Below are 21360 nucleotides of genomic sequence, written 5' to 3' on the forward strand. Positions count from 1 at the left end.
CTATAAGGTGTGAAAGTGAAGGTAAGGTTAAGGGTAGGAGAAACAGAATGGTCTTAAGGTGATAAAACAGAATCAAGGAAGGGTGAGTTGGTTTTAGGTGGAAAGATGCAGCGTTTCTAAAGGCAGGTACCAGTAGAGAAGGTATCCAGGAATGATAATTGAGCAGTGTTTTAGAGGACACAGAAAAGTAAAGTGATCAAATAAACATGTCATTCCCCAACAGGCTAACATTAGGAGTAGGGACTGTTAAGCTCAACTTTTTCATTTTCTCCCCCAAGTGTGCTGTTGCATCTTAAACATTAAATAATTTGCATGAATGAAGTTAGCTAGCTTTGGAAAAGAGGGACTCTTTCTCAGACAGTATGGAAGAAATTTTGAGATGAAGGAAAGTAAAAGGCATGAAATTGAATTACCTCTGGTTTCAGTATAGTAGTAAAGCAGTGGTGGCATTTGTGGCCTAAGGAGAACAGGAAAACGTAGGGAGTAATTAGGGATGAATTCTGTCTCCTCAGCTCTTTCCACCCTCAAGCAGCCTTACTCCGTCACAAAGAGTGTAGAGAACTATCATGAAGCTTGGATCCTGAAAAATGATTTCCCAATTGAAGCTTTATTGCGGTTTAGAACATAAGGCAAATGATGACACATTTCAGTGTCTGCCAAGCAGTGGTAGAAAAGATCCGCATGGTAGAAAAGGTCTGCATCTGCTCTTGTAAAACGACAAAAAAATGACACAGTTCTAAACTCAGGGTAGTATCAGATGACTTGTTCACCGGAAGTATAAAGTGAGTGACGATGTTTTGGGGTTCCAGACTGAATTCGGTAAGCAGTACCCCCCCCCCACCCCCGAGTTGGCCAAGGCCTTCATTATGTTGCGTTCGGCTCAGTTTTTGGGGGAAGGACTTTCACAGTGCACCCAACCCTTCCGAATACAGAGCTCCTCCTCCGGACCTGCGGAGCGCGGTTTCCTCGCTTCAAATTCAGGGACTAGCGGTCTTCGCCCAATCGTCGGCCTCCTGCCCACCCCGTCCCTCGTTGCTGTCCAATGCAAGGCCAGCTCCGAGTCCCCGCCCCGTTTCTCGTGCCGCGAACAGACGTAAACCTCAGGGGCGCGCTGTACGGCCAGTCCGGGTGGCCGAGGGGTGGGGGGGGTGCTTCTTGCGCACGCGCATTTACAGAGACACCGGGACGCCCCCTCCCCTGGACCTTTCTGACCAACTCTCGGCTCCCGCAGCTGGAGTCGCGGGCTTGGTGAGGAGGGGACCCTTGTGTCTTGACTGTGGTTCGGCAGGGGGCACGCGAACCCGCTTTCCGCAGGCATTTCGGCTGCCGGGCGGATGGGGCAGTAGCGGTTGGGCCAGGGTCGGGCGCGGGGCGCAGGCTCCGGGCCAGGGACTGCGGGGCGCCGGCCTAGGGTCTGATGGCCTTGCTCCGGCCGCCACGCAGAATTCCGCTCAGTGAGTTTAATTGGGCGCCTCTGAGAGATTGGCTTTTAAGGAAACGGGTTTTGATTTTGGGGATAACATCCTGGTAGCCCCCCACCCTCTATCACTTCCTGACTTCTAGGGACCAACACGCCTTGCGCTTTGGTTTGGAGTTTCTTGTTGCAAAGTGCTCTTGACCCGGTGTTTGCTTCATGTGTGTCGTGATAGGCGGTTCTGTTTCTCTTTTTTGTCCAAAACTGACCCACGAAGGAAGGTTGTTAACTAAATGTAGAGGGGTCTGCTAGTGTCACCCTGGTATTCACTTTTTGTTTTGGTTTCTGCTAGGCCGCGTTCTCATTTACTCCCAGTACCTTTACTACATTCCTTACATCTGATTTCTTTATGAAAACAAACAAAAAACAAACCATGAAAGAAGACAGTGTTTAATATCACTATACTTTTGATCTCTCTTAATTACAGACTTTGTTTAGTAAAACATGAGGTCCCTTTCGAAGCAGTCTTTTGGAGAACAGCTGTTTTTATGAAAGTATTTCCGTTTGCTGTTACCATTTTGAGGTCATTCGACTGGAGTTTTTACTGCTCCAAAATCATTTTTTTCACCGAATTTCAGTTTTGTGATCAAAGTTTACGGTAAGCTTTGAAAAGTAATATATTAAATGCTGCCTAATTACAGATTATTTCTTAGAACACCAAGAGTAAATGATGAATGTTAGGGAAGCTTGACAGCATATGCTTTTGAATGTGTTTAATTGTATGTGTAGACTTCCAATTAATGACTACAGTAAATGGTATTTTACATACCCAGAAATGTAATTAAAGCAGTTAAATATTAGTCAATTCAACTGTGAAAATTTGAGGTCTCTACTTTAAGAAAATAGCAAGAGCTATTCCAAAGATGGCTACTTAGTTCAGATATAGTAAAAGAAAAGGTAATGTTATATTTTCTTCACTTTAGGTGATGGAGGAGGGGTGGATAATGCAATATAGAGGGAATTTAGGGAATTTTTCCTTCTAGGAGAACTTTAGGAATGTGGTATATCCATGGATGGTTTAAACAAGTGTAATCCTTTCTGGAAACGAGAGATTAGGTATTGGATTACATCTCGAGGAATTTTCCACTGGCTTCTATTACCCCTGCACCCATAGCCAAGCTTCATCCCCACCCTTAACACTGTCATAATTAATTGGGAGCATAAGTGATTATAATTGATGAGCGTCATCAACTCCGTGAAGAGGAGCAGCTTTATTTTTGTATTTCCAGAGATAAGTAGAGTGTGTTTCATGGTTTGCACTTGGTAATGATTGTTGCATGAACGATACTTGCTTAATATCTGAATTTTCTTGGATTTGACTCTAAATAGAGACTAATCCTTAAAGAATTTGGGATATATTTTAATGTGGTTTACATGTTTATAAATGAATGAATAACTTAGTGATTACAAGATTGGACGTGGGAAGGCAGGCTACTTGGAAGACTTATGCAATAGTTTAGATTAAAAAGTGGTAGGGTGTTGGGAATATAGAAGTGAATCTCCGTTTTAGAGATCTATTTTGAGTAGAGGCATTAGAATTTGATAACCAAGAGAACGAGAGAAATGGTCCCAAGTGTCTGGCTTGTATAGCAGGAGAATAGGGGTAACATAGGTCAAACCAAAGAGAGAAAAAAAAACGAGTTTGGTTTTATGTTTGTTAACTTTGCACACTTGAGAGGGTGTTGGGGTGAGCCATTTGGAAGTGGGAGTCTAGAGCTCAGGATAGAGAGCTGAGGTGATTTGAAAATGAGGAAGATGGCATTAGTGCAAACGAAAGACTACTCTGGGGCCACTTGCCTGTCTGTGAATCCTCTGCTCCCATTCATGCTATGTGGCCTGGAAAATCCTCATAATTCCCTCTCTTGGCCTCAGTTTCTTCAACAATAGGGATGATAGCTATCTTGCAGATCTGATGCACGGATTAGAGGATTGTATATAAAATACTTAGTGCATTAATTGATAATAGAGTAGACACCATATGTCAGCTAGATAGCTAGGGAGTATAGATTATTTCTTTCAACTCTTTTCTTTTGTTCATTTTGTATTCCCAGCTCTATATCAATTACTGGGAGCATATGGGTGTACAAGATTGAAATGTCCCCAAGATACTGATAATCTAAAGTTGAAGATGTTGGGGCCTCTGGATGTCTCAGCTGGTTAAGTGTCTGACTCTTAATCTCAGCTCAGATATTGATCTCAGGTCATGAGTTCAGGCCCTGGGCTCCACACTGGGAACGGAGCCTACTTTAAAAAAAAAGAGTGAGAGAGGGGCTCCTGGGTGGCTCAGTCGTTAAGTGAATGCCTTCGGCTCAGGTCATGGTTCTGGGGTCCTGGGATCAAGCCCTGCATCCGGCTCCCTGCTTGGTGGGAAGGCTGCTTCTCTCTCTCCCACTCCCCTTGCTTATGTTCCCTCTCTGTGTCTCTATCAAATAAATGCATAAAATGTTAAAAACAAATGCACATTTAAGAGAAAAAAAGAGCGAAAGAAACCAATGTCATAAGTGTTTCCTTAAAAAATTATAAAGTCAAAGATATTGAAGATGTTAATCATTCATTTCATAAATATTTCGTAAATATGTGTTAGGTATTGTTATAGGTGTTAGGTAAGAGTGATGGACAGATTGGCAAGGCCTGTGCTCTCAGAGAGCAATCTTTTTAGTGGGGGAAGAAAAGTATAAAAGTAGTGATAAGTGCTGGATGAAATTAAAACAATTGTGAGGGACAGTGGGGCTACATTGGATTAATGATGATGAATCACCTCTCTTATAAGGTGACGTTTAAATTCAGGTGAATGTTAGGAAGAAGCTAGTTGGTGCAGAGATTTAGCAGAGTACTCTAGGCCCCCAAGGTAGAGATGGGGCTTGGATGTTACAGGAACGGAGACACCAGTATGTGGTGTGTCATGAGCCTCAGGGGTGTCTCCCTGAAGTGTTCAATAGGGGCGTGGTACCTGGTTTGTACTTAATAGTGCATTTGGTTGCCATGTGGATATTTAACTGTAGGGTGGCAAGAATAGAAACATGGAGACCAGTTGGGAGGCTTTGCAGCACAATAAGGTGGTGGTAGCAGACATAGAAAGATATGGAACGATTTAGGGTCTGTTTGGGACATAGACCTGTTTTGCCCTCCGGAATGGGTTTCACCAGTAGATCTGTTTTATTTGGCAGTAGTGTTTCTTACCAAATTGAAATTAGTTCAGGTGGGGTCTATAACTTCTAATTGATCTCATCTTACAGTACTGTTGTCTGACAGTATTAGTGCCTAAAAGCATTTGAGTTTGAGATCCCTACCTAAGAGTATAAGATGTACGCTGTATAACAAAATCTGAGGTCAGAATCCTGGGTATCCCTACCGTGTAAGGAATAGGTGGAGGAAGAAGATGTCATTGAGATATAGAAGTTATGGTTTGGATTCTTCTAAGACACTTGTCTGTGAAGGGGAGGTGAGAAGGTGGTGGCAGGAAGCACAAATGAAGGATGGGAACAGGTTTCCTACCTCCTCCATCCTACAGTGGGATCATTTTGAACATGTTTATAGAAATCAAGAAAAGGAAGTAGAAACAAAAAAGAAAGGAAAATGCTGGGACATGATCTGAGAGAAGGGTGCTTATATGATAGTTGGTACTAAATTTGCTCTGTATTGAAATAATTTGAGGACATTCAACAGATTTATTGAGAATTACTCTGGGCAAGGCACTGCTTTAAGTAGAAACTCAGTAGTAAAATACTCCAAGTCCCTGCCCTCATGGAGCTTACATTCTAATGTGGAGGAAAAAAATTAATTAAATAGGTGAATTATATAACATGCTGGATGGTGGTCAGCACCAGAAAAAAAAGAAAGCTTGGAGTTGAAGAAGAAGATTGGTGAGGGAGACCAGACAGATAAGTGGACTTTTACCAAAAACCTGAGAAAAGTGAAGGAGCAAGATGTGAGGTCATGTGGGGCATCAGTGTGCTGAACAGAGGTTAGAGCCAGGGCACAGTCCCTGAAGCTGGAGCCCTGGCAAGTCGTGGGGACAGCGGGGAGGTTAGGATGGTGAGGATGGAGCAAAAGCAAGGGAGAGTGGTAGAGAATGAGATCAGATTATCCAGCCCTCATTTGGCCATTGTAGGTATTAAGTCTGAATGAGATGGGAAACCAGTGGAGGGTTTTGAGCTAAGGAGTGGCAGTATTTGACTAACTTAGCAGGGATAATTTCAGTGTATGGAGAATAGACTAGGGAAGGAAGAATGGAGGGGGGGGAGATAGTTATGTAAATATAAAGTGTTATATAATATAAAGTGTCTTGTAGTGAGTATCCATGCAGGAGGTGGTGGTGGCTTGACCAAGTGGAGATAGTGAGAAAATGGCAGGTTCTATATATTATTAGGTAAAGACATTGGGATTTGCCTAGGGATTGCTTTTTGGGTGTGTGTGTATGTTGAGGGGTTGGAGGTGGTGGTTAGTAATCACTAAGGTTTTTGGTTTGAGCAGGTAGAGGATGGATTTGTCATTTTCTCCGTGGGGAAGTTCTAAAAGCAGGATTTTTTGAGTGGGTTGGAAGGAGATGGAATCAAACTTCAGGTTTAGGTGCCTGTTAGATAAAACTAAGTGGAAATGTCTAGTTGGTAGTTGCATATCTCAGGTTCAGGGGAGAGGTCCAGGCTGGAGATATAAATTTCATATTGTATTTAAAACTCTGAAACTGAGGGCAGTCACCTAGAGAGGTTGGGTAGGTGGAAGGGATCCAGGAGCAACCCCTCACACCTTTACTGTATGGCAGTCCAGGAGATGAGGAGGAACCAGTCAAGGAGAAGGAAAAGAAGCAGCCGGTGAGACTGGAGAACCCAGACAGCTGTGTCTTGAAAACCGGTGAAGAAAGGATTTCTTCAAGGAAGGAGTACAAATCCCATATTGTTAGGTCAGAGAAGATGGGACTGAAAATTGACTGTGGGGTTATGGGTTTGGCAACAGGGAGCTCAGTGGTGATGTTGGCAAGTGTTTTGATGGGGCAGTAGGATAAGAGCCAGCTTGGCATGGGTCTAGGAGATGACAGAAGTGGAAACAGATGGCGGTAGTGATTCCTTTTGGAGGAGTATGTGGTAAAGGGAGGGTAGATAGAAGTGGTACAGCTGCAGGGGGACAACAGGGTATGAGACAGGGGAAAACTTTTAAAAGATGAGGAAATAACAGCATGCTGGTAGGAATGGCTGCACAGAGAAGTTTTGATGACAGATAGGAGGAGGGTAGTTGCTGGAGTGGTTGTCACTGCACTGGTGACGGGTGGGATCAAGTGCAGGTAGAGAGGTGAGCTTTGCACGGGAACCTGGATACTTCACAGTCAAATATATTTTATAGCTCTCTAAAATTCTTAAATATTTTCTACTCTATAGAGTTAGTTAGCCCATTCTCTCTAATACCAATACTTGAGTGCATTTGTCATTGGCCCCAGCATAGTCTGTCATTGGCCTCTATCTCACCAGTTGTGGTAGCTCTTTGAATATCCTTTCAGGTATTAAGCCCTCTCCCTTCCTCTGTCAGGATCAGTCCGTCCCTGGGCTGCGGAATACTGTCCATACTTCCTAATGTACCTTTTAAGACTTTTAGAATCTGACTTCATGGTTTCATTCACTGTGTTTTTTGTATACTCGTTGCCAAAACACATTGAAGTACATGTCTATTGCCTCCACGTATTTAGTACTTGGGGTGGATTTTGGGGTCAGACCTGGGTTTGAATTTTACTAATTGTGCAACCTTGGTACATTTAGCTAATTTGGTTTCAGTTTGTTTCTTCATTCATAAAGTGGGATAAATGAGTTAAGGTCGTGAATATACAATAAATCTTAATTCTCTTCCACCTTGCTCATGTTTATTTGTTATCTTTGAGAGCCCCCTCATGTCATACTTGGCCTGTCGAAGTTCTACTCATTTTTCAAGGTAGAGGGCCTATACTCTCTCATTTATTGAGCCTTTCATGATTTAATTTTTTTTACTGAATTCCATATAACCCTTACATGATAAACACTGAAGTAATTTTGAGATTACATCTCCTAAGTACTGTAATCAGGGTTAAGTAGAGCCAGGGTCCAATGTGGGCTGGAAGATCTCTCAGTAATACAGATTCTGTGCCAGATGAGTCCTTTGTATTTCCAGAGTAAGTCCTTTGTATACCACTTTCACCATTTTTGTCTTGTCCATGTGCCAGCTAGACTTGATTTAACTTTAATTTTTTCCTTCAATGGACTTCCCTTTTAAACTAACATTTACTCCTCCTTAAGAATAATTTCTGAAATTAGGGGCTAGATTTTGCTGGTTTAATTTTTTTTCCTCCTCCATGTTAGAATGAAGTACTTCCTGAAATCATCTGTATATTCCTTCAGTGTTGGGTCTCTGTTTTTTTACTAGACAAGTGTGGCAATTGATATTCTTTGCGATAGTAAACCAAGAGTAAATTAATCTGTGTTATATTTTACAAATTTGTTATGTTATTTATAAATAACACTTATTAGGTTAATTATAAAAAGATAGTTTGACATTTGTAGTCTCAGCTCTTAAGTAGCAAAGTATTCTGAGAATTACTTTACCTCCAAATGCTTGTTGATTTTATTCCCTTTGTGCTGTTCCAAGAAAATGATTTTTCTCTAAGATCTATCAGTTTTCTAAGATTTTTGAGACTTTTAATCATTTGGAAAGGTTTTATAGTATTTGATTTTTAAAAAGCTTTTATTGTTGTAGTGAGATGGAAGATTTCCGAGGAATAGCTGAAGAGTCATTTCCAAGCTTTTTAACCAATTCATTATTTGGTAATAGTGAGATTTTGGAAAATGTCACTCTTCCTTCAAATCTTGGCTTGCCTGTTGCTGTTTCAACACTTGCTAGAAACAGATCCAGTGCTGACAACAGGTAAGAACTTTTAGAACACATGATTTTTTTGTAAGGTCTAGAAAGCCTGCAATACATTGATACTTCTGTAAAAATTTCTCAGCCAAGGGGCACCTGGGTGACTCAGTTGGTTAAGTGTCCCAGCTCTTGGCTTTGGCTCAGGTCATGATCTCAGGTCCTGGGATTGAGCCCTGAACTGGGCTCCACACTCTCCAGGGAGTTGGTTTGGGGATTTTCTCCCTCTACCTCTCACCCCTGCATGCTTGTGCGGGTACACGTGCGTGCTCTCTTTCTCAAATAATAAATATATTTAAAAAACTTCTCAGCCAAGCTTGAGCTTTTGCTTTATGTATATTTATATATGTAATATGATATGTATATCATATTTAAGTATATGATATATGTATGTATACATATGTTATATATATTCATATGTATATATAATTATTTTGAAAAATGTATACATTTCCTTATTCCATTGCCTTAATCAGTAGTGGGTGGGTGGATTTGGAACTGAGTACCAGTGACCTTTTGGTCTACTAATTGTTTTCTCTGTTCATAGTGTTTTGGATTTGTATTAGTTCAGCCTTACTGGCAGCCAGTAATTTGAGTTGCATCTCCGTATGTGACGTGTACAGCCCATCCATCTTGTATGATGTGTAAAGTTTGCCCATGCTTAAATAATCTAACTACTTTCCTGTCCTCCTCCCAACCTGGATGTTTGGTAAGAAGCATTATCTTTACCTTTAGAATGAAGAGTTTAACTCTGAAGACTTTTAGCTTTAAGATTTCTGTGACTCTTTGTTTAGTAAGAACACACCTCATTCTTGACACGTAGATTTTCAGTGCTTTGCACCTGAGATGATGGTTTTGAACACTGGGGGCCCTGTTTATTTTTATCCCCTAGCAGTTGGTTTTATAGTCATGTGGCCCTAATGTCATGGTGAATTTTAAATATGCATAATTTAACTATTAACAAAACAAATTTTTTTGTATGTGTGTAGGTATTCTGATATCCAGGCATCTTATTTAGTAGAAGGGAAGTTTTCAGTTCCATCTGAATCATCTCCCAGCATCCAGAGTGAAGGTGACCCAAGAGAGAAGTTACAACTTAGCTTCCCGGATGATGAGTAAGTTCATACCTTCATTTTGTTTTTGCCATGTTAAAAGCAGGCCTCACTCAGTCTTATGGAAAATGAAAGTGTGACTATGTCTCTGAATAATTCTAATTATAAGAATCTTCTTAGGAGTTTTCTTTATATGTTTTTAATCACAACCATTTTTAGTCTTTCAGAATACCTTTTATCATTCCAAAAGTAGTATAAGCTCATTTAAAAAAGTAGAAAATGCAAAGAATTGTAAGGAAGACACTAAGTCTGTAGTCTTACTAACTAGAGAATAGTCACTGGGGCACCCGGCTGGCTCAGTCTGCAGAGCATGCAACCTTTGATCTCAGGGTTTTAAGGTCGAGCCCTACACTGGGTATAGAGATTACTTAAAAATAAGATCTTCAAAAAAGTAAGAGAGAATAGTCATTGATTATCTATTTATAGTCTTCCAGACTGCTTTCTTTCTTTCTTTCTTTTTATAGATTTTATTTATTTGACAGAGCAGGAGCAGGGGAAGGGGCAGATGGATAAGCAGACTCCCCGCTGAGTACCAAGACTGACACAGGGCTTGATCCCAGGACCCTGAGATCATGATCTGAGTTGAAGGCAGATGCTTGACCAACTGAACCATCCAGGAGCCCCTTCCAGACTGCTTTCTATGCATCTATACGTGTACATATTAAGTTGGTTTTTTTTTTTTTTTTTTTTACAAATAGGGGATTGAACTGTACATACTATTTATAACTTTTTAAAAAAGATTTTATTTATTTATTTATTTGACAGAGATCACAAGTAGGCAGAGAAGCAAGCAGAGAGAGAGGGGGAAGCAGGCTCCCCGCTGAGCAGAGGGGATATGGGGCTGGATCCCAGGACCCTGAGATCATGACCTGAGCCGAAGGCGGAGGCTTAACCCACTGAGCCACCCAGGCGCCCCCATACTGTTTATAACTTTAAAAAATTAGTGTATTATGCTCATCTTTCAATTATAATTAATGTAGATATATGTCGTGTTAATGTCTGCACTACGTTAGACATTTAGATTATTGGAATTTTGCTATTACAAATTTACTGAATTTTATTTATTTATTTGCACACCTAGCAAATCATTGTATTCAGATAAATTCCTAGGACTGAAATTGCTGAGTTAATATTTAAAGACTGTTACAAAGCAGCACATTGCTCTTTAGAAGATTTGTTCCACTTTACACTCCCACTAGAAGATGTACATGAGAAAGCCTTCTCTGAGCCTTCCCCAACATTTGGTGGTATTATTTTTAATCCTTGAATTTAGAAGTAAAAAAATTTGTACACATGCATAAATGCATAGAGGAAAATCTGGAAGGCTATAAACCAAAATGTAAATGGTAGTTATCTCTTGATGGTGGTATTACAGGCATCCTTAAAGTTTCTGTTTGAATTCATAATAGAGTATTTATGGAATTGAACATACTTTAATGTTTATTCATTACTTATATTTTTGTTGTGAATTGCCTCTTGGTAACATTTGGATATAAGCACTTTCTATATATTAAAGATGTTAACTCTTTGAATACTCATTCATTCCATGTGTATTTTTGACCGCGTGCCTACTGTGTGCCAGGTACTTCTCTAAGTACTTGGGAAATACCAGAACAGACATTAAAACAAAAAGACATTAAAAATATACCAGTTTTATAGTATACTTGAAGGGAAAAGTGCTAGAAAAAAAAACCAGAACATGATAAGGAGGGTAAATGGGTAAGCTGAAGGGAATGGTCAGTGTGGATCTCATTGAGGGAGGTGTAAGATCTGAACGAAGACTTGAAGGAGGCAGTTAGCCATGTAGACATTAGGAGGAAGAGGACTTCAGGTGGAGGCTGCACGAGTGTAGAGGCACTAAGGTCAGAGCATACCTGTGTTCAAACAGCAGGAAGGAGGCTGCCATGGGGTGAGCAAGATTTTGAAAGAGGTGGAAACCATTCAAGGATTATGTTTTAGAAGGTTCACTCTGGCTACAGTGGGGTGAACAGACTGTTGGGAGGCAAGTCTGGAAACAGGAAGACCCTTTAGGAGGTTGGATTATCAAAGTGGGGAGGTAGATGGAGAACAGAAGAGCACCAGGGCCTCATGTTGGCGCACTTCATTGTTAAGTTGGGGAGAGGAGGAATAGACATGGAGGCTAAGGATTAGTGGCTGGAGGTTGGGCAGACAACAAAGTGTTTCAGAAGCCACAGAAAGAACATATGTAAAAGAAGAGAAAGGGATCCAGTGTGTCAAATAAAATGAGGACTAAGAAGTGACCATTGGAATTCACGTAGGTTTGGTCATTGGTAACCCTGATAAGTGGTTTTGGTGGAAATAGGAGGAGGCACAATAGTGTAGGAGAATGAGTTTAGGAGAGAATGGGAGGTTCATTTTGGAGATGGTGAGTTTGCTGCAAAAGGAAACCAAAAAATGGGGCTGTGATACCTGGTGAGTATAGTGTGTCAAGAGAAGTTTTTCTTTTTTCTTTTGTGGTGAGAGAGGTTACTGCAAGTTTATGTAGTAATAGGAATGATCTGGAATAGGAAAATTTGATTATGTAGAAAGAAGAGAATTGTTAGAGAAATACTTCTACAAAAATAAGAGGCCAGGAACTAATGTGTCGTGGAAGGAATGACTAGAGAGGTAAGACCATGGATAATTCCTCTGTATTAACCAGTGGGAAGGCAGAATGTATGGGTACATGTCCTGGTAAGAATCTGAGGAAGTTGTCTTTTCAGTGCTTAGGGTCTCTCAGTGCAGTGGGAGACATGACATCAACTCAGGGTAGAGGAGCAGTAGAGAGATGTAAACAGTCAAGGGCATGTGGGAGGGGAGGAGAGAGGGAAATAGTGGCATTGTCAGACAGCATCAGGAGTCCCACTCAGGGGTCATGGTCATGAATTTATTGTGATTGTGATGTTATCTCCAACCACATTCAGCTGTTGGGGTGCTTGCAGGGTGTGAGGAGAGAGTTGGGTTTAACTAGGCTTGTAGTTTGATGAAAGCAGTGAGGGATGAGGAAGCTGAGGTGTGTGATGATTGGCCATCTGATTAGGTTAAGGAAGAGGATAGTAGAACAGCAAGGGAATGTGGGATGTGGGGATATGAATGGATTGGGGGCTTGGGTTACAGCAGAGAGAGGGTTACAGAGTTGAGGTACTAAGGCAGATGCTGTGAGGGGTCATAGGTGACTCCAGGCTAGGAGGCTTTAGTGAGGATGATCTGGAAGTTGTACTGAGGGGACATGGTGATAGAGACACCCATTCCATCTCCACACCCAGTGATTCCAAGGCTGTGGGAGAGACGGATAGTCCTCACTTGCCAGTGTTTAAGGGAGGCAGTGTCCTCACAGGACATCCAGGTGTTCCGTAAAGCAGTGAGGTGAAAGGGATGTTCATAGGAAGGGCTCAGGAATAGCAAGATTTTGCTGATTCAGCATTGATTTGTTGGGCTGGGTAGGGGGAGTATCCTTGTGGATCTTTGTCAGTGGTAAGGAGTCCTGGGCTTATTGAAGGGCATCATGAAGTTAGTCCCACTGAACTGGTGTTGGCAATGAGACATTAGATATGGGGGGAGGGGAGGAGACTATCGGAAGTAACACTTGACTCTTTGATGTGGGCCAGGAGATCTGGGAAGTGGTCTTGTTGATCCCTTTTAATGGAAGATAGAAGACCTGGTAAGGTGGAGTCCTACATGCAGTGTACTGGCCTCACTCTAGACTTTCATTGGGTAGAGGTGAGTGCTTTGGGGCTGCTCCTTGCCCCCACTGAGTAGTCTGAAGTTCTGGGTTGTTAGTCTGAGAGCCTGGACTTCCTGTGAGCTACTTGTGATGGTGGGTGCACAGCCTGCAGAGGTATGCTCTTATCCCTGTGTGAAGGATGGCTTCTGTGGCTCCTTCTCGGGGAGGGTGGAATTTATGTTTTTAAAATATCCTTATTCTAACTTTGGAATTAATGAATATTTTAACTGAGGATAGGATTTAAAGATAAAAATAACTTTCACAAAATTTTGAAGGCACTGCTACATAGTGTGAGAAGCCTGATGTCATTTTGATACTTGACCATTTGTATTTGAACTTTTTTCTCTCTGGAAACTCTTAGAATCCTCCCTGAGTCCATGGTGGGTGCCCATACCCCCAACCAAATTCTAATTGGCATCAATCCAGAGATTTGTATGCTTTAGTTCTAAATAATTATTATTACTTTGGTATTTTTCTATTTTCTTTCTTTCTGGGACTGCGGTTTTGGATTGCCTGAGTTGATCTATTTCCATTATTTTTTTCCTTTTTTGTTTTTGTTTTTCTTTTGTTTCAGTGCAAATAGGCAGTGTTCTAGATAAAGTTCCTAATTTTTTCCCTACCCTTCTATTAAATCATTTGGCAGTCATAATTTTGAGAGCTTTTTTTTTCTGAACTTTTCATTTTTTTTTATAATAGCTCCTTTTTGTGGATATAATAGTGACTTCAATGTTTTCTGAGAATTCTAATTGAGATTTTTCAAAGTTCTATAAATTATCTTTGTGTCTGGGGTTGTTTACTTTGTTCATCTTTATTTTTATCTCTCAAGCTGCTCCTTCTCCTGCATCTGATTTATGGCTGTCTTCTAGGTTGCTGGTGTGGGCTAGTGGGTATCCAGATCTCATTTCTGTTAGGTCTTCGTGCAAGCTCATGGCCGGCTTCGCTTTACGGATTCCATGCCGGGTGTTTAATGCTGCTGTCACCACCGTAGCTTCATTCTACACAGGCGTTTCATATGCCTTCCTAGAAGAGCCTTCCTAGGTGTACAGCAACATGTTGACACTGCTGTTTTGTTTGTGTGGGCTGGGGAGTGAGAGTGGAGCACTACCCTGCATGGGCGCCTGATAGACTTTCAGTCATCCCTTTCCTTTGGACTCCCTCCTGCCCTCCTTCCTACTATAGTCAGGAAACATTTCTGCAATTCTTCCTGGCAGATTTGTTTTCTGCTTCCCGGCCCTTTTGTTCTTGTTCTGGACCATGCTTTTGTTTCTCCTGCATATCCCATCTGCTGTTCAGATTCTAGAATCTGAGGTAAGCTCGGGCTAGGACTGGTGGCTCTCATCCAGATTGCTTCACTTTTTTTTTTTTTTTTTTTAAGATTTTATTTATTTATTTGAGAGAGAGAGAGAAAGAGCACAAGCAGGGGGAGCAGGGGTGGGGAAAGGAGGAAGCAGGCTCCCTGCTGAGCAGAGAGCCCTATGCAGGGCTCGATCCCAGGACCCCGGGATCATGACCTGAACCGAAGGCAGACGCCCAACCATCTGAGCCACCCAGCACCCCAGATTGCTTCACTTTTATAGAGGTCCTTTATTGTCATTTTCATGCACTCCTAGAAGTTACTCTTGCCACTTTAACTTGAAGCTTATTTGACTTAATATTTGACTTAGTTTGAGGAATTTTGATGGGCTAATAAGAACAAGTGAGAGCTATAGTTTTGAGGCAGTAGATTTAGGGGAGGTGGTTAATTTAACTGACTCTGTTAGAAAGTTCTAATGGTCACGCTACAGTTGACCCTTGAACTGCATGGATCCATTTACATGCAGTTTTGTTTCAGTAAATACATAGTACTAAAAGTGTATTTTCTCTTATGATTTTCTTAATAACATTTTCTTTAGCTTTATTATAAGAAATAGCATGGCATATATATATATATATGTGCACATACACACACACACACACACACACACAAAGTGTGTGTTAATTAACTGTATATGTGATTTGTAAGGCTTCCAGTCAACAGTAGTTCAATTAAGTAGTTAAGTTTTGGGGGAGTCAGAAGTTAGACATGGATTTCCAGTTATGCAGGAGGTCAGTGCCCCAACCCCCATCTTATTCAAGGGTAAAGTGCACATGCTCTTCTTGGAGTGGGACGCTTTGAAATATGAAATTAACCTAAATGTCATGACTTCTTTATTTATTTGATGTCTCCATTTTGCTTCCCCACCACTTTTTTTTTTTTTTTTTAATATGTCACCTAGGGACCTTTACTGTCTTTCTTTTCCCTTTTATATTCTCACTTATTTGAAATATGGTTGACATATAACATTATATTAATTTCAGTTGTGCAACGTAATGATTTGATATTTGTATATACTGCAAAATGATCACCACAATAAGTCTAGTTAATATTGGTCACCTTACATAGTTACAGAAATTTTTTTTCTTATGATGAGAACTTTTAAGATTTACTCTTGTGGTAACTTTCAGATATGCAGTACAGTGTAATTACCTGTAGTCACCATGCTATACATTATATCCCCATGACTTATTTTATATCTGGAAGTTTGTACCTTTTGACCCCCTTCACCTGTTTCTTCTGCCACGATCCCCTACCTCTGGAACCATTCTATCTGTGAGGTTAGTTTTTTGTTCTTATTTTTAGATTCTGCATATAAATTATGTGGTATTTGTCTTTCTCTGTCTTACTTACCATAATGCCCTTAAAGTCTATCCATGTTACTGCAAATGGTAAGATTTCCTTTTTTTATGGCTGAATAATACCCCATCGTGTATATATACAACATTTTTTGTATTCATCTGTCAGACACTTAAATTGTTTCCCTCTTGGCTATTGTAAATAGTGCTGCAGTGAACATGGAGGTGCCATATATCTTTTTGAGTTAAGGCTTCAGTTTTCTTTGGATTAATACTCTGATGTGGGATTGCTGGATCATATAGTAGTTTTATTTTTAATTTTTGAAGAACCTCCATATGGTTTTCCATAGTGACTGCACCAGTTTACATTCCTAGTTCACATCCCAGCACTGCACATCCTCACCAACACTTATTATTTCTTGTCTTTTAAATTTTTTTATTTTAATTTATTTTTAAAAAATATTTATTTGTCAGAGAGACTGTGTGTGTGTGCACAAGCAGGGGGAGCAGCCGGCAGAGGGAGTAGACTCCCCGCTGAGCAGGAAGCCCAATGTGGGGCTTGATCCCAGGATCCTGGGATCATGACCTGATTCTAAGGCAGATGCTTCACCGACTGAGCCAAAGACAAGCCCTCTTGTCTTTTTTATAACAATTATTACAACAGGTGTTAGGCGATGTTTCACTGTGGTTCTGATTTGCATTTCCCTGATGATTAGTGACATTGAACACCTTTTTTTTTTAAATTTTTATTTATTTATTTGACAGAAATCACAAGTAGGCAGAGAGGCAGGCAGAGAGGGTAGGGGAGGCAGTCTCCCTGCCGAGCACAGAGCCCGATGAGGGGCTCGATTCCAGGACCCTGGGATCATGACCTGAGCTGAAGGCAGAGCCTTTTAACCCACTGAGCCACTCAGGTGCCCCAAACATCTTTTCATGTACCTGTTGGTCATCTGTATGTCTTCTTTGGAAAAATAGTCAGATCTGCCCATTTTTTAATCCTGTTGTCTGCTTGTTTGCTTTTTGTTTTGTTTTTGATATTGAGTTGTATGAGTTCTTTATATATTTTGGATATTAACCCTTTATCGGATATGATTCACAAATATTTTCTCCCATTCTGTAGACTGTCTTTGCATTTTTTCAGTTTCCTTTGTTGTGCACATCCCCACACTTCTTTTTCTCTCTTCTTTATCGTACAACTTTGTATTCACTTACAGTCTTTCCACCTACCTCTACCCTCTGTTTTACTCAGTTTCTGTTTGATTGGGATGAAACTTTCCTGTATCGACCTATGAATGCACCTTTGGATTGAACTGTTGGTAATGGCTTTCTATGTATTACAACCCCAGTACAGACATGGAGAAACTGGGAGGTAAATTGCAGTTGGGAGTTGCCTCAGGCAAAGAGGGTTAGCACTCAGAATATGTGAAAGGACTATGTTTTCATCCATCCTGGTCAGATTTAAGCTTGGCCCTAGATAGCAGTTTGTCAGATGATGGCTTTATTGCATTTAGAGGCATTTTTCTAAAAAGTTCATCCCTACCCCTCCTCTTGCTGGCAGAAGGCTGTGATGAGCTGCATGAGACCCATGAGATTTGGTTAAGATTGGGAGGAAAATTGTCTTTAAGGAAAAACATTGTCATCCAAATATAAAACAACAGAGATACAAAGATGAGGACAAGGCCAGTGGCAGGGGCTAAAAGTAAAACTTTTAAAGCACTTCATAATTCAGAGAATCAGCTTTTTGGCATATATACTAGTGTCCTTTAAGTCTTCTTTGTTTTTAGAAAGCTGTTTTTCTCCATATATGATAGATTCAGAGATACTTATTTAGGAAAGAAAAAAAACCCTCATTTTATCACTTGAGAGGCAGAATAGCAATATGATACTGTATTTGATTTTGGTAGACTGTATCTCTGGACCCAAGATGGTGTGCAGTCCCCAGGGCACCTACAGTGGAGCCAGTTGTAGTGTCTGGCTGGTCCTCGAAATTTTTCTTTCCACTGTATCCATTTTTTTCTTTTTGTGATATTAAATACATAACTGATTAATTAATATTTTATTGATTTACCCAAGGTAACTAACATTTAATCATTATTCTGTTCCCTACTGGAAAGTTCTGTCTCTAAGAAAAAGAACCATATAGAAAGTCAACATTTGTCAGATGCTGTTCTTGAAGAGTCTGCTTTGCAAAGTGATATAGCAAGAACAGAAGAGGAGCAGGCTAAAACTGCAAAACGCTTTCAGAGCCAAGATCCTTTTGATAAGATTTCACCACTGGAACAAGTGCAAGGTACTGAATTTATAGAAATTACTTTTAGAAATTACTGCCTAATGCATATATTTCAGTTTCCTTTCTGATTTGTCTATCTTTGTTATTTATCTTAAGCTACAGTATGGTAAACTGAAAGACACTTATGGTTTGGCATTTACCTATTAATATTTTTATAGGAAATGGTCTCTTGATTAATCTTTTTATTAAAAAATTTTTTTTGGTATTAACATATAATGTTAGGGGTACAGGTCTGTGATTCATCAGTCTTACACAATACATAGTGCTCACCACAACACAAACCCTCCCCAGTGTCCATCACCTAGCCACCCCATCCCTCCCACCCCTCTCCACTCCAGCAACCCTCATTTTGTTTCCGGAAATTAAGAGTCTGATTGACTTGTTTCGCTTAGCATAATACCCTCTAGTTCTCTCCACATTGTAGCAAATGGCAAGATTTCATTTTTTTTTTTTAATGGCTGCATAATATTCCACTGTATGTCTGTATATCACATCTTTATCCATTCATCTGTTGAGGGACATTGGGCTCTTTCCATAGTTTGGCTATTGTGGACATTGCTGCCATAAACATTGGGGTATAGGTGTCCCTTCAGATAACTACATTGGTATCTTTGTGTTAAACACCCAGTAGTGCAATTGTTTGGTCATAAGGTAGCTCTATTTTCAACTTTTCTAGGAACCTCCATACTGTTCTCCAGAGTGGCTGCACCGGCTTGCATTCCCACCAACAGTGTAGGAGGGTTCCCCTTTCTCTGCATCCTCGTCAACATCTGTTGTTTCTGGGCTTGTTAATTTTAGCCATTCCGACTGGTGTGAGGTGGTATCATTGTGGTTTTGATTTCTATTTCCCTGATGCCAAGTGATGTTGAGCACTTTCTCATGTGTCTGTCTGTTGACCATTTGGATGTCTTCTTTGCAGAAATATCTGTTCATGTCTTCTTCCCATTTTTATTTTTAAAAAAGATTTTATTTATCCATTTGTCAGAAATAGCACAAGCAGGGGGAGCAGCAGGCAGAAGGAGAGGAAGAGGCAGACTCGCTGTCAAGCAAGGAGCCCAATGCAGGGCTTGATCCCAGGACCCTGGGATCATGACCTGAGCTGAAGGTAGATGCTTAACTGACTGAGCCATCCAGGCATCCTGACTTCTGTTCTTGATTGGAATTTTTTTATTCCTTGGTGTTGAGTTTGTTAAATTCTTTATGGATTTTGGATACTAGCCCTTTATCTTATATCTTCTCCCATTCTGTAAGTTGTCTTTTGGTTTTGTTGACTATTTCCTTTGCTGTATAAAAGCTTTTTATCTTGATGAAGTTCCAATAGTTCATTTTTACCCTTGTTTCCCTTGCCTTTGGTTATATGTCTAAGAAGTTCCCACAGCTAAGGTCGAAGAGGTTGCTGCCTGTGTTCTCCTGAAGGATTGGTGGATTCCTGTCTCACATTTAGGACTTTGAGCCATTTTGAGTCTATTTTTGTGTATGGTGAGAGGAGATGGTCCAGTTTCATTTTTCTGCATGTGGCTGTCCAATTTTCCCAACACCATTTGTTGAAGAGACTGTCTTTTTTTATTGGGTATTCTTTCCTGCTTTGTCTAAAGATTACTTGACCATAGAGTTTAGGGTCCATTTCTGAGTTCTCTATTCTGTTGCATTGATCTGTGTGTCTGTTTTTTAGCCAACACTGTGCTGTCTTGATGGATCACAGCTTTGTAATAGAGCTTGAAGTCTGGAACTATTATGTCACCAGCTTTGGTTTTCTTTTTCAGCATTCCTCTGGCTGTCTGGGGTTTTCTGGTTCCATACAAATTTTATGATTGATTGTTCCAGCTCTTGAAAAAAGTTGATGGTATGTTGATAGGAATTTCATTAACTCTGTAGATTGCTCTAGGTAGCATAGACGTTTTTACAATATTTGTTCCTTTGATCCATGAGCATGGAATGTTTTTCCATTTCTTTGTGTCTTCCTCAATTTCTTTCATGAGTATTCTATAGTTTTCTGAGTACAGATTCTTTGCCTCTTTGATAAGATTTACTCCTAGGTATCTTATAGTTTCAGGTACAGTTGTAAATGGGATCGACTCCTTAATTTCTCTTTCTTCTGTCTCATTTTTGGTGTATAGAAATGCAACTGATTTCTGTGCATTGATTTTATATCCTGCTACTTTGCTGAATTCCTGTATGAGTTCTGGCAATTTTGGGTTAGAGTGTTTTGGGTTTTCCACCTGTAGTGTCATATCATCTGCAAAGAGTGAGAGTTTGACTACTTTGCCTATCTGGATGCCTTTTACTTCTTTTTGTTGTCTGATTGCTGAGGATAGGACTTCTGGTACTATGTCGAATAGCAGTGGTGATAGTGGACATCCCTGCCGTGTTCCTGATCTTAGGGGAAAAGCTCTCAGTTTTTCCCCATTGAGAATTATATTCGCTGTGGGCTTTTCATATATGGCTTTTATGATATTGAGGTATGTTCCCTCTATCCCTACACTGTGAAGAGTTTTAATCAAGAAAGGATGCTGTACTTTGTCAAATACTTTTTTCTGCATCTGGAAGGATGATACGATTCTTGTACTTTCTTTGATTAGTGTATTGTATCACAGTGGTTGGTTTGCAGATGTTGAGCCACCTTGCAACCCAGGAATGAATCCCACTTTGTCATGGTGAATAATCCTTTCAGTTTACTGTTGGATCCTGTTGGCTAATATCTTGGTGAGAATTTTTGCATCCGTGTTCATCAGGGATATTGGTCTGTAATTCTCCTTTTTAGTAGGGTCTTTGTCTGGTTTTGGGGTCAAGGTAATGCTGGATTCATAAAATGCATTTGGAAATTTTCCTTCCATTCCTATTTTTTGAAAGAGCTTCAGAAGAATAGGTATTAATTCTTCTTTAAATGTTCTGGTAGAATTCTCCTGGGAAGCCATCTGACCCTGGACTCTTGTTTGTTGGGGTGTTTTTGATTAGTTTCCATTTCCTTGCCAGTTATGGATCTGTTCAGATTTTCTATTTCTTTGTGGTTCTGTTTTGGTGGTTTATTCTTTTCTAGGAATGCATCCATTTCTTCCAGATTGCCTAATTTGTTGGCATTTAGTTGCTCGTAATATGTTCTTATAATTGTTTTTATTTCTTGGGTGTTGGTGGTGATTTATCTGCTTCATTTGCGATTTTATTTATTTGGATTCTTTCTCTTTTCTTTTGATAAGTCTGGCCAGTGGTTTAAACACGCTTATTAATTCTTTCA

At 40.3% G+C, this 21360-nt stretch overlaps 1 protein-coding gene across 6 annotated transcripts in view; it reads left to right on the forward strand.

Annotated features, from left to right (window-relative positions):
- Positions 1-446: 446 nt before the first annotated feature.
- Positions 447-21360, forward strand: part of CEP192 (centrosomal protein 192) — a 135270-nt gene continuing 114356 nt past the window's right edge. For 2 of the 6 annotated variants that reach the window (XM_047698551.1, XM_047698552.1), the window contains exons 1-5: positions 447-1253; positions 1902-2072; positions 8189-8356; positions 9340-9465; positions 17953-18128. In XM_047698551.1, coding sequence (XP_047554507.1) covers positions 793-1253; positions 1902-2072; positions 8189-8356; positions 9340-9465; positions 17953-18128 — 1102 coding nt within the window. In that variant the 5' untranslated portion in view covers positions 447-792. Of the gene's footprint in view, positions 1254-1901; positions 2073-8188; positions 8357-9339; positions 9466-12186; positions 12476-13063; positions 13183-17952; positions 18129-21360 lie in introns of those variants that run through there. The other 4 variants (XM_047698554.1, XM_047698553.1, XM_047698556.1 and 1 more) reach the window with 4 other exon arrangements.

This window comes from Lutra lutra, chromosome 12 (assembly GCF_902655055.1).
Source record: "Lutra lutra chromosome 12, mLutLut1.2, whole genome shotgun sequence".
NCBI classification, from domain to species: Eukaryota; Metazoa; Chordata; class Mammalia; order Carnivora; family Mustelidae; genus Lutra; species Lutra lutra.